The sequence below is a fragment of the Condylura cristata genome, unplaced genomic scaffold, assembly GCF_000260355.1.
Source record: "Condylura cristata isolate star-nosed mole 26May11 unplaced genomic scaffold, ConCri1.0 scaffold00010, whole genome shotgun sequence".
NCBI classification, from domain to species: domain Eukaryota; kingdom Metazoa; phylum Chordata; class Mammalia; order Eulipotyphla; family Talpidae; genus Condylura; species Condylura cristata.
This window is the reverse complement of record NW_004567111.1, coordinates 31,349,444-31,362,684: the sequence shown is the minus strand read 5'-3', so window position 1 is coordinate 31,362,684 and position 13,241 is coordinate 31,349,444. Positions and strand designations below refer to the sequence as shown.

The window sequence follows — 13,241 nt, the reverse complement described above, 5'->3', positions numbered from 1 at the left end:
CTCCCCTCAGCAGTGTACTTCATCCATCTGCCTGTTCTGCTCCCCACTCTGTCTCTGGTGAAGCCTCTCACCGCCTCTGAGCCTCTGGCCTGTACCCCAGTTCTGTATGCACAAATAAATAAATCTTAAAAAATAAAAAAAGCTACACATATCTGACAATCTGTGTGAACCTAATCACATAGTGAAAAATCAGCCAGAAGTGAATGGGAATTAAAAAGGAAAAAAAGTATTATTTAATATCTACTGTACGTTAACACTGTTCCAAGGACTTTTAAACAAATTTATCCTCATGGCAAGCTATTCTCATGGTGGTTTTTCCTTTAATTGATGAAAAACCCGAGTACCAGAGACCTGAAAATCACTCACTCATAGTGATACTGTTACAGGGCAGGAAGAGGGCGACTCCAGAACCCGCAAACCTTCCTGCTCCAAATAGGTTCTGCTATCTACTACATCAAGACAAAACATGCTCTAGTGTGCAAGATTTTCAATGAAAAGGAACATTAATGCAGTTAGTGTGCAATACCGAAAGGGGAAGAATGAAGTTTCCAGTCAAGCACCCTGAGTTAGTGCCTCCAAAAGGGTGGCGCTTGTCTGTCTGATGTCATCTTTGCACTCTTTTCTCTCTTTGCTTACTTACAGTCTTCAAAAATGTGCAAAGGAGCGTTTCCAAAACAGATATACTAGTACTTGTAAGTTGAAAGTAGTGGATCCTACTTTTGAAAGCTCAGTTGAATCTCATTTTTTATGCCTCTTGCATCGATTCATGAAGATTTCTGTAGTACCACCTATAGTTAACTAATGAACATTGTTTTATAATGTAAAATGTTATATATAATATATAATTTATAATATATAAAATACTATTTTAATGACCTTTGGAGCAGCTTCTAGGCATTTAAACTATTGGTTTTGGTCCTTAAATATACTCATTTTCTTTAACCAGAATATCTCTGTTTCATTGCTACCAATTTTGTGGCTAACCCTGTATAGTGTGCTTAAAAAAACAGTACCAAATGCTCCCTATTAATGTGTTAATACCAATTGGAAAATATTTTAATTTCCACATGTTCCTTAAAGTCAACTCTATATATGAGGCTTAGCTTCTCAATATGTGATCACTGGTAAAAATTTAAAACTAGACAGTTCTAGATATGTATTTATAGCCTCTTAACTTTTTCAAAATGGTCATTATGCTAATTTTGATCAATAGATAAATAACTTTTAAAAATGATATATTTAATAATGTTTAGCATTACTCCTGCTTTTTAGAACTATTACAGGCTACAGATATAAATTATATACACCAATGTAATTCTACATTAATGATAATCTATCATCTGCAAAACTCTGTAATCTGGTATAATCTCAAAACGTTTCAGTTTTACAGTTCTTTGATCAAAGTTTTTTTTTTTTTTTTTTTTTTTTTTTTAAAGATTTATTTTATTTATTTGTGCATACAGAAGTGGGGTACAGGCCAGAGGCTCAGGGGCGGTGAGAGGCTTCACCAGAGACAGAGTGGGGAGCAGAACAGGCAGATCTACGAAGTACACTGCTGAGGGGAGCAGCGGGCGGGTCAGGAGAGGTCTGGCTCGCCATGTGGTCTCCTCCGGGGCAGGCGGCAGGCGGGAATCGAACTCATGCGGAAGTGGCTTCAGATTCTCAGTACTGTGCTTTAACCCGCTGCGCCACCAGGGAGGGCCTGATCAAAGTTTTTGCACAGAACAAAGAAAAAACTTTGAATATATCTGATTTGCCTCATTATTTCCTCCATCTCAAATCCTTCAGTAACATTTTCTAGTTACTTTCCACCCCCCACACCCCCATCCACTCTCAGCCAGCTCCTGGTCCCAGTAAGTACATTACTATCTACCTAGTCATTACAATCAGAAACTAGCAAAGAAATTCCTCTCATTTCCTTTCTCTTCTTCATCTCAGCATGTGCCATTAAGTCCTATTGTTACCACCACCTAATTCTACTTAAAGCTTCTTCAGTTTACTTATGTATTTTCTACCCTGCCCAGTATGCTCCACTGTCTCATCTCACCACAACACTCTCCCAGACAGGTGGCCATCTCCTTCCCTATTACCCTGTTAATCATCATTCATTAGCAAAAAAGCAACCTCCTTGAAAATATAATACAGTAATTTTATTCCCCCAGTTAAAACCCATTAGTGACTTCCAGAGAATTCTTGAGAAACAAACAAACAAAAAAACCACGTGGATTTTTTTTACTTTGTTAACACTACTCTTTTCTCATTCTCTTGGTAGTTTATCATACACTAGTTAGAAAATGTTCTTTACTTGTTTTCTTTTCTCAACAGAGAGGTGTCTAATACTCAGCTTTTTAGATTTTTGTGTTCACTTTTCTCCCTCATTAGTCTGTAATTTCCAAGTGCAAAAGAGCTATTTCTTTTATTCTCCAGTGCATTTCCCATGTTTAGTTTAAAAAAGGGCTACCAAAGATTAGAATTACAGATTAAGGACATTTCAAGAAATTTGAAGTCACTGGGTGAGTAACATCTAGGGAACCAGTCCTCCTGCATTTAGAAACAGATCCAGTAACCATTTAATAATTTAAAAAACTGAATTATGAACATTTCCTATAATTATGTTATTTAACAAATATAGCTTTTACTTTTTTAAGCTCAGTAGTGCTGTTTCTATTTTGATATAGAAAAATGTATATTCTAAGGTTATTAAGATTTATGTGGCTAATTCAGAATTTAAATGAATGTACTTAATGCCAATTTTAGGAATCTTTTTATCTGATAGTGGAATAGCCTGTGTGAGAACAAGTAAAATCAAAATGTCTGAATGATAGTAAAAACTAAAAGAGATGAAGGTTGCCAATATTTGGAGATTAAAGGTCAGCCATTCTTGGTAGGCGATAGGAAGTAATCACAAAAATTTTCACCATTAAAAATGGGCATCAGTTTTTAATATTGTGCGGATACTGAATAGTATTAGTTTACTAAACCAATGTGCAATAAGATATACAATAAGAATGGGTGAAAAGAAAATGGGACAATGTAAAAAAGTATAATCTATTTGAAATATATGACTACAGAAGCTCAGAGTATACTGAAATTTTGAAGAAAAAAATGATGCAGTTGAGTTAGCCTTAGAGTATCTGTTACTAATATTGGATTATAAAATAATGCGCAAATTAAAACTAGTGGATGGAGTGATACATTCAGAAAAATAGAAAAATAAGTTGCTACTATAAAATACAGGAGGCAAATCAGTAAAATGAAAGTCCTATATTAATAAAATATAAGTAAGACAGAAACTTGGCAAATCCTAGCCCTTTGACCTGTTTATTTTTTATTGTTTTAAATATGTCTTTCCTTTTTTTTTTTAAAGATTTATTTATTTATTTATTCATACAGAACTGGGGTACAGGCCAGAGATGCAAGGGTGAGAGGCTTCACCAGAAACAGAGTGGGGAGCAGAACAGTTAGATCGACAAAGTACACTGCTGAGGGGAGCAGAGGGCTGGTCAGGAGAGGTCTGCCACGCCATGTGGATCTCTTCCGTGTTAGGTGGGGATTGAACTCATGCAGAAGTGGCTTAAGCTTTTTAGTGCTGTGCTTTAACCTGCTGTGCCACCAGGGAGGGCCCTAAATATGTCTTTCTTAAATATGCTATAAAGGGGATGCATAACAAAATTAAATCCCTTACCTTATGAGTAAATGCAATCTAAAACTTAGGTGAGACAAGTGAAGATCCCACAAGGATCAGAAATAATATTTCATTTACTGAACCCAGAGTCACATACAATAAACACATTAAATTTGAATAACCAGAAAATATTGTTCATTTTTGTAGTAACTATAACCTTGGTCATACCTATATATTAACTTAAAAACTGTCAATTTAGGTAAATCAGTCGAGAGGAAAGAAGTGTGGAAAAATAATGGTGATATTTGAATGTTTGGCAGGGTGGTATAGAAACACTAAGAAAGATAATCAGAAATTTTTCCTAACTTAGTAGTTTCTAATGTAAAAAGTAAATGTACCTCTTCAAAGTAAAAATAGAGAGTATGCTTTGAAAAGATCATATTTAAAATTATAAAAATTATAAAAGTAATGCCTCAAGTTTAGGATTTTCCAAGTTTATTCCTTACATTGTACCAAGATTCCACTTTGTATTTCCTTCTGCAAAATATTTAGTTAAAAAAAAATAGGCTACATAGGTTAGGAAATACATCTTACTATATAGTTTTGTTTCTAATGGAAATATCTCAGACTTGCTATGTCTGTTACTAGACATATTTTGTTTTTCTTACCCACATTTGTAAATATGAAAACAAACATGAGCTTATGTAGACACATCTATTTATTTTCAAAATTGTTGTCATAGACTTTAAAAACTTTTAAAATTAAATTTAACCTACATCCACCAGAATATAACTAACTTCTTAAAAATATTATTGAATTGCCTAGAAATTATACCACGTAACTAGTTTTGTCCTTGAAATTAGAAAATGTATGACTAATATATCATACACTTCCATACAAATTTATTAGCCCAAGAATATTCTAAAACCTATTAGTAACCTAATTATGTTTGTGGTCACATGACGATATTTTATTAATATTCATTTAAAATTTTTTGAATGTTAAAAGAGTGAAAGAAGCAGCTTTTTAAAGCCATAGAGCAAGTTATTTGGTTATTAATGTTATGTTTTTATGAATACAGGTTAACTATTTGCAAACTTGGCAAAGCCTAGCCTCTGAACTGTTCTTTAATTTTTATTGTTTTCAGTATATATATTTCTTTCTAGAACTGTGATATTATGAACATAGCTATGTACATTCATTTCAGTATACTTATTACTTATATGTTATCAGTTTATTTGAAAACTGCATATATTTGTTAACACCAACAAATTTGAGTGCTATAGTGTATTTTCTTACAATATAACCTTTTTTTTCTCTGATATCAGTCTTAAGGGACTGAAATTAAATCTAATAATACAGCACAGTAATTAATATGATCTAAGGGGAACTATCTGCATCATAAATTGCTTTAAAGAGTTAGATTGCTATTTTACTTTGATTCAAAGATGTATTGAAATTTAAATTGAGTCAATATTTTATTGACATGTAAATTTCTATTTGAATCTTCACAGATAAATAAATATGATAGATAGTAATTAATATGTTTTCTATAATTTGCTTCTAATTTATTTGAAGGAGACTCAAAGTTATTTGTTCCTTTTGTATTACAAATATCCCTTTGTAATTATGTTTATACTCTTAATGTAGCATCTATTAAATTACTGGATAAGGTAAAACATCTATCTAGTAATTATTTATTTTTATTTTATTTTTTAAGATTTATTTATTTATTCATACAGAACTGGGGTACAGGCCAGAGATGCGGAGGGTGAGAGGATTCACCAGGGACAGAGCGGGGGTTCAGAACAGGCAGATCAACGAAGTACACTGCTGAGGGGAGCAGCAGGCTGGTCAGGAGAGGTCTGCCTCGCCATGTGGATCTCCTTTGGGGCAGATGGGGATTGAACTGATACAGAAGTGACTTAACCTTCTTAGTGCAGTGCTTTAACCCGCTGCGCCACCAGGGAGGGCCCTCTAGTAATTATTTTGTTGATTGATATAAAAAGCATTATTGGTGCTTCAAAGTGGCATATATTCTTTAATATCTTCTCAAATATATTTTTCATTACACTGCTTGACATTTCTTTGTTCCAGACACTATAAAAGCACAAAGGAATGATACTAATCTTTTAGTATACAAAAATGTTTGTTCCAGACACTATAAAAGCACAAAGGAATGATACTAATCTTTTAGTATACAAAAATGTTTGTTTATTCAAAACTTTTAGAAAAATATCTAGTTTTAAGTCTTTATTATTGAAACATAGCAATCTGATTGACTTATATCTTACTTGGAATCTTTGAACAGAAGGACATAGTTAAAAATTATGTATCTGATTAAAGTATGCACTTTCACTAATAATCTATCAGTATTGATTTATTAATTGTGACAGACGTACTATTAAAATATAAGATACTAATAAGTCAATTAGCTATGAGGAACATGAAACTCTCTAGTTTTTTAAATTAACTTTTAATGTATTGCATTATAGCACTGCATTTCATATAATGGCTTTTTACTTTTTCTATATATCTAATGCTACTTTAAATTTCAAAATTAAAAGTTGTTAATAAAAATTAATTTGGTAGAAAACAATTGAAGACATCAAATTATGCCAATATTAACCTACGAATATATGAATACTTTTAATGATCAGTAAGTCATTGAGCTTTGGTGACTCAAATACGTAGACAGGAGAGTATCACAGTGCAACCACGTAGGGAATTCTATACATAGATAAATTATAAGAAGGAAATGGTGGCATTAAGGAGAACAATCTGATTCATAACTCCAATATAAAATGATAAACACTTTAATTCATGTGGTCAGTGTGAATAGAAGTATAAAGATATGCAATAATGTTAAAAGAAGTGATGGATGACATTTAGCAATTTATTGAACATGGATTATATAAAAAATAAATTGTGGTTGATTTAGAGAAGAAATTTGTATCACAATAAAGTGAATTTAGAATAGAAGAACAATCTATAACTTTTAATGTAGGAACTACAGCTACTAGTGATGTTAAATTAGGGTAAAAAAAAGATATATTTGAATTACCAAGGCTCAGTGAAAAATGTTATCAATTCCTGCTATAGTTAAAGAAAATGTGAATCCTCCTGCGCATAAATAGGAAATGTTTGGAACTTTTGAGACTAGGCTTTTACTGTGCTTGATTCTATAAATTGTTTTGTTATGAATATGTTCTTAGTAGAAATATTAATACTTTCTCAGGAGCACATAGCAAGCCATACTCTCATAATGCCTAAAGTAAGAATTAGAACATTTCCAGATGCCAGCCTGTTAATCAGTAATCTCTAGCATGTATCCAGAATATTAATTAATGGTTATACAGGAGTCTAAAAATGGCATATTATTAAAACTCCAAATTCATTTGATAAAATGCAATTTTAAGTAGTTAACTTTTATTTGATTCTCATTAACATTTCTACATTTGATTATTAAAAGTAATTTCTGTTCCATATTTCTCAAGTGAAAAAATAAATTACTTCTGAAACTTTTCAGTTAACTTTTAAGTTAAGGGTAAGGATTGAAATTACCAAATTTGAAAATGACCCACAAAACATGAATAATGATGAAAGAAATAGCAGAAACCTGTTCTTGTGTGTGGAACAGTCCCCCTGAGGTCAGTGGGTGTGCCTAGAATGTTTTTGTAAATGATGGCAAGTGTGCACATTAGAAGTAACTATTAGATGAAACAGAATTTGAATTGCATTTAAATTTCCATTTTATGGTCTCAACTGGCTCTTTAGGGTCATTCTTATTTTTTTTTTTTTTAAAGATTTATTTATTTGTGCATACAGAACTGGGGTACAAGCGAGGCTCAGGGGCGGTGAGAGGCTTCACCAGAGACAGAGTGGGGAGCAGAACAGGCAGATCGACGAAGTACACTGCTGAGGGAAGCAGCGGGCGGGTCAGGAGAGGTCTGGCTCACCATGTGGTCTCCTCGGGGCAGACAGCAGGTGGGAATCGAACGCATGCGGAAGTGGCTTCAGATTCTCAGTGCTGTGCTTTAACCCGCTGCGCCACCAGGGAGGGCCTAGGGTCATTCTTATTAACAAAATGAATTATTCAATAAAAAAAATTGTAAAATTCTTCATCAAAAGAGTAATTAAAGTAGTTCTGGGAGAGGGAAAGGGACTCACATTCATCGTTGGACCTGTTTAGTGCTTTTCATTTGGATTTAGTAAAGTGAGATCTATAACATTATGATTAAGATGAATAAACTATGTATGCATTTGACAATCAGTTTGACCATTAAAGCTGAAAAGTAATGGAGTTTTTGTTTGCATAAGAAAGTGGACAGCAGAAACTCCTGTCCTGTTCTGTTCTCTCAGTCCCATAATCAACAGTTTATAATTTTGACCTGTGGAGGTAGCTCCCTGGAAGGAGCATATTTCCTGAACCAGGTGCAAATATATTCAGAATGGTTGGAATCCTGTGAGAGTATTTAGTCAGTATAAACACAGTAGAAGATGAATAATGTCATGGGATCCAAACATCCTTGTAATTTGTTCCTATGCCAAAGGGCTTAATCTGTGTCCCTTCAGCCACCCCATTTTCTCTGCCATCTTTAAATGCCATGGACTTTTCTTTTTCTATAATTATATAGTTGGGGTATTTAGCTATTTGGGGAGAAAAGTTGTGTTTGTATGTAGCAAGTATACCATTTCTATTTTTATTTGTTTAAAAGATTTATTTATTTATGTATACAAGAACTGGGGTACAGGCCAGAATGTAGGAGCATGAGAGGATTTACCAGAGACAGAGTGGGAAGCAGAACAGGCAGATTAAGTGAAACACACTTCTAGGGGAGCAGCAGGCAAGACAGGAGGTGTACCTTGTGGGACACCTCCCTGGCTGGGAATCGAACTCTTGCAGTGGCTACTGACAGCTTCTTAGTGCTGTGCTTTATTTAACCCATTGCACCACTAGGGAGGGTCCAACATTTCTATTTTTATACTAATCAACACATACTAGTGCAATTTCTTTTTTTTTTTTTTTGGTCAGAAAATAACATCAAATTGTATTTAGTGAGTATTATATTGGAGGCTGATTTTTCTCCTTAATTCATGATTTGTGTTTGTTTTTGCTTTTCTATAAATATCTACTGACATTTGAGTATCAGCTTTGGTTACATGAAAATTCACACATATGTTTTGCATTATCTAGAGTTGCTTAATAGATCATCAAATAAACAGAAGACTTGAAACTTCTGTATCATTATAATGTTAGAGAAGGTACCCAGAGAATTGGTTCTAGTAATAATACCAGATACATATTTATATCTTCAGCTGTGACTAACTTTCTGGGCCTAAAATGGCTTATCTGTAAACGAAAGGGCCAACCTAGATTATTTCTACTATGACTTAACCTCTCTTAATGCCACTTGAGAATATTGATATATCTATAAATCTGTATACTGATATATCAGTATCTATATCTATATTTGGATCTGAATATATGAACACTGAAAAATTTTGCTATTTTAGACTGATTTTATAATCTTTACCCCAGTTCAACCAGTTATTTTCTCAGTATGGAAATATGATTAATTTTAGCAGGTAGTAAAGGCAATAAGAATTCATGGAGAGAGAGTTCATTGTACTGTTCTCAATTTCAGCAAACTTACTGCTGTTGATGATAAAGATGATGATAAATATATTAATAACTAAATGTATTGTAGCAAGGGCAATCGGGAGTACTCATGGAGAATATGGCATTCTAGTCAACACGAAGGTAATGAAGATGGACAGTCAGAAAGATGGACGGAAGTACAGCCAGGTAACTCTGAGGGACAGAATTCCATCAGAGAAAATATCCCTACTTTTCTGGCATGTAGAATAAAAAACACAAAGCTCAATATGACCAGAAACAGGGCCAATGATATGAGTTTGAGATAGAAAGGGGGAGAAGGTAGTAGATAGATAGTATGGGATGATATAACCAGAAAGCTGAAAGGACAAAATGTCTGGTTGTTTAATTATTGGTGGTATTTGTGATTTATCAAAAAAAAATCATCTAACTAGGTACTTTTACAGTAAAATCCCAAACCTTTGTAGAAATTATAGATAATAATCAACTTTGCCTGGAGATAACCTTTCTAAATAATGTTTTTAATATGTAAGGTAATTGGATTCATAACAAATATTTAATTTGAGCATTTCCCTTAATATGTAACATTATAACTTGAATAAATCCCTGATTATTAAATTTATTCAAAAGCATAAATCTTATTCAGCTCAGTATTTAAAATTGTGTTTGAACATTCTTTATTGAAGTATATTTTGAATATATATATATATATATATATAATACACATATGTATTTCAAAATTGCTTTATACAATAATGAGCTCTTCTGATTACTCTTACAGAAAGCATACTGTTTGAAGTCATTTTTTTTAATGATTTCTTATATTTTTTCCCTTATGGAGTGATTCTAGGAGAATAATTATTGTTTAAAGAATATGATTTTTGAATGTTTTTGATATAAACTAAAACTCCAGAGGAATTTAAAATAAAATTAACTGTAAATTCCTAAAACAAAGTACACATAAAAATAGCTTAGTATCCATAAAGGAAATACTTTTAAGAAAATTGTTTTCATATTTCATATTTAAGTAGAACTCAAAAGTCATATTTCAAAAATGATTAGTTCAATTTTTATCATAGTCATGTTGTTTTTATTTTGTTGTTGGTATTTATTTGGGCAAAAATGTTTTCACAATTTAGTTTTAGGAATTACTATTATGTTATAATTAATAAGTTTAGGAGATTGTTTTTTGAAGTCTTTTATCTAATTAAAATAAAAACATAAGGGAGATCAGCTTTTAGATACAGCAGTTTAGAAAACCTAAAATCATTACCGTGTTATTCATAAAGGGTATAACTTGTTTAGAAGATATAAAACTGAAATTAATAAGAAAGATGTGAAAGTGACCAAGGTCATGAATTTTTGTAGGTATAATAATATGTTTAGTATGTAGCTAGATACAAAGAACTTGTCTCTGAATAAGACAGAAATTTCTCATGGTAGTATAGAAAATGAACCAAAGCAAAAGCATAATAAAATTCTTTATCGTATCACTTTTATGCTATGATCTAATGTACAAATAGAGCAGTTTTTACTTTAGTCATGCACTTTTTCAAAACAACTTAGCTACATGTTCACTAACTCCATTATTCTAATTAGCTGTATTGTATGCTCTTCATTTGACACAGTATAACCATATGACCTTTAAAAATGATATTCCTTGTGATTTTGAAATGCATCATCAACATTTGGTGGAGCCATTTTATAAGCATTTAAGTTACAAGCTTTTGAGTTAAAAAATTATATCTGAAAATTGTCTGCAAAGTACTTTTTAATTAACTTTTGCCAATAGGTAGCATAGTAAATTAATAATAATTTTTGGTGACTCTCTACCAACTCATTAGTCAATATTGATTACTAAAATTGAATATGAGAAAATATGGATAAATATTTCACTATTTCAGTGAAAATTCACTAAGTGAAAAAAATTGGAGAGAAAATAAAGCAAACTTTTTGCTCATTTGAACTAACATTAATTCTTAACCACTTTTATAGATTCTAAAGTATTTAAAAGGATGAGCATATGATTTATTACCCAAAATGACTAATTTTTAGGGTAACATGAACATTTGTAATACTTTTCACTGAGGCAAATTTTATAGGTCAAATCTGAATCTATGTTAATCGTAACACATAGGGATTTTTTAAGTAATAAGATAAAAAGGATTGTGTAAAAAAAAAACAAAATATAAGTACAATGAAGAGATTAAAATGAGAAGGAAAAATAAATGCTGTTCTCTTTTGTACCTCTGTGATTATTTTTTTTTTTTTTAAAGATTTATTTATTTGTGCATACAGAGCTGGGGTACAGGCCAGAGGCTCAGGGGCGGTGAGAGGCTTCACCAGAGACAGAGTGGGGAGCAGAACAGGCAGATCCACGAGGTACACTGCTGAGGGGAGCAGCGGGCGGGTCAGGAGAGGTCTGCCACGCCATGTGGTCACCTCTGGGGCAGGCGGGAATCGAACTCACGCGGAAGTGGCTCCAGCTTCTCAGTGCTGTGCTTTAACCCGCTGCGCCACCAGGGAGGGCCATCTGTGATTATTTTTTAATGCTAATGCCTGCAAAACTATTTTGTTACTTATAGACATAGGAGATATATATATATATATATATATATATATATATATATATATCAATTAAAAGTTTAATGATTTTACAGATTGCTTTACACATTTCCCTTGTGTATTTAAAAATGGAAGTAATACTTTGAAAGGGAACACATGAGAAATAAAATTATTTATAATTTAAATCATACATAAAAGTCCTTATATAAAATAGATAATTTCAGTGCTATGTAGATGATAGTACATTCCCTTTTTTTGTCTTTGTATTAATCAATAGACAATATTTCAAGCTAATAAGTAGTAAAGGTAATTTATTTTTTAATCCATGGTGTATCTATATTTGAATGCATGTCAGACTGTATTTTTCTATTTTGAATGTATGCAAGAGTTTATTAAATTTTAAATACCAGTAAACCAATTTAAGTTGACTTATGGTTTAATAAATGCCAATGAGAACAGGAAGTTACAAAGCTTACAAAATTCAGGAATATAATTTCAACTTGATAATATTTCATGGTGCAGATTGATAAAAATTTCTTTAATCTTCCTCTATTTTCTGCAGTCCAGACATTGATATTTATTATGTTCATGCTTTGAATAACATAGTATAAGTTCTATGCTTATTATTAAATGGTCTGTAATTTTAGGGAAAAGTGAGTGACAGCTTTTTTATATTTCTCAGCCAGGCATCCTGATAGCGTTCATTTACGGGCATCAATTGATTGTTATTCTAGCTAGCTACTCTCTTAGTTTATCAAGAATTAATTATATCTTTATTAGTTTACTTTTAATTTTTAATTTTTAATATAGTAATATGCTTTGTGCTTAACGGTGCTGATATCTGGCAATTTTACTTGCATTGGAATAAGGCTTTCAATGACTTTTATTAAAATAAGTTAAATTGTGCCATAACCCTGTTACTATAGTAATTACTATTATAGTTCAGCCACTTCAATAGTAATTTAAATATTTTATTTAATATAAAGGAGTTACATCTAAGAAGCTTAAAATGTAGCATGTATTCCTTACATACTGGAACATGTCTCTAAGAATGACATTATTAGATGAACTAATATAATCTGAAATGAAGGGGAAGCACAAATTAAACTGTAAATTAACTCACTTATTCTAGGTTATTTCTTTCCCTTTTCTTTTTAAAATCTCTTTCATGCTGCCTTTTCACAGGAGTGGAGAAACTGCTTATTTAATTTTCCAGTTCAGTTTATATAACTAAATCTTACCCTCAAAATTACCATTTTAATTAACAAATAAACGATATGTGCACATATTCTCAGTAAGATTACGTATGGGAAACAACCTCCTTCAACACTTATTTGTGCTTGTTTGATAATCTAATGATTTATAGTCATTTCTATAATCAATGGATATAATTTTAAAAGGCTTAAAGATATCTTCAATTAAAGAAGTAGA

At 32.0% G+C, this 13,241-nt stretch overlaps 1 protein-coding gene across 4 annotated transcripts in view; it reads left to right on the top strand.

Annotated features, from left to right (window-relative positions):
• The window catches only part of PCDH17 (protocadherin 17), a 90,815-nt gene that overhangs the window by 43,035 nt on the left and 34,539 nt on the right, over positions 1–13,241 (top strand). The window contains exon 4 of one of the 4 annotated variants that reach the window (XM_012723291.1): positions 10,874–10,905. The exons of the other annotated variants lie outside the window; for them this stretch is intronic. Coding sequence (XP_012578745.1) covers positions 10,874–10,878 — 5 coding nt within the window. The 3' untranslated portion in view covers positions 10,879–10,905. Of the gene's footprint in view, positions 1–10,873; positions 10,906–13,241 lie in introns of those variants that run through there. 4 annotated transcript variants of the gene reach the window in all.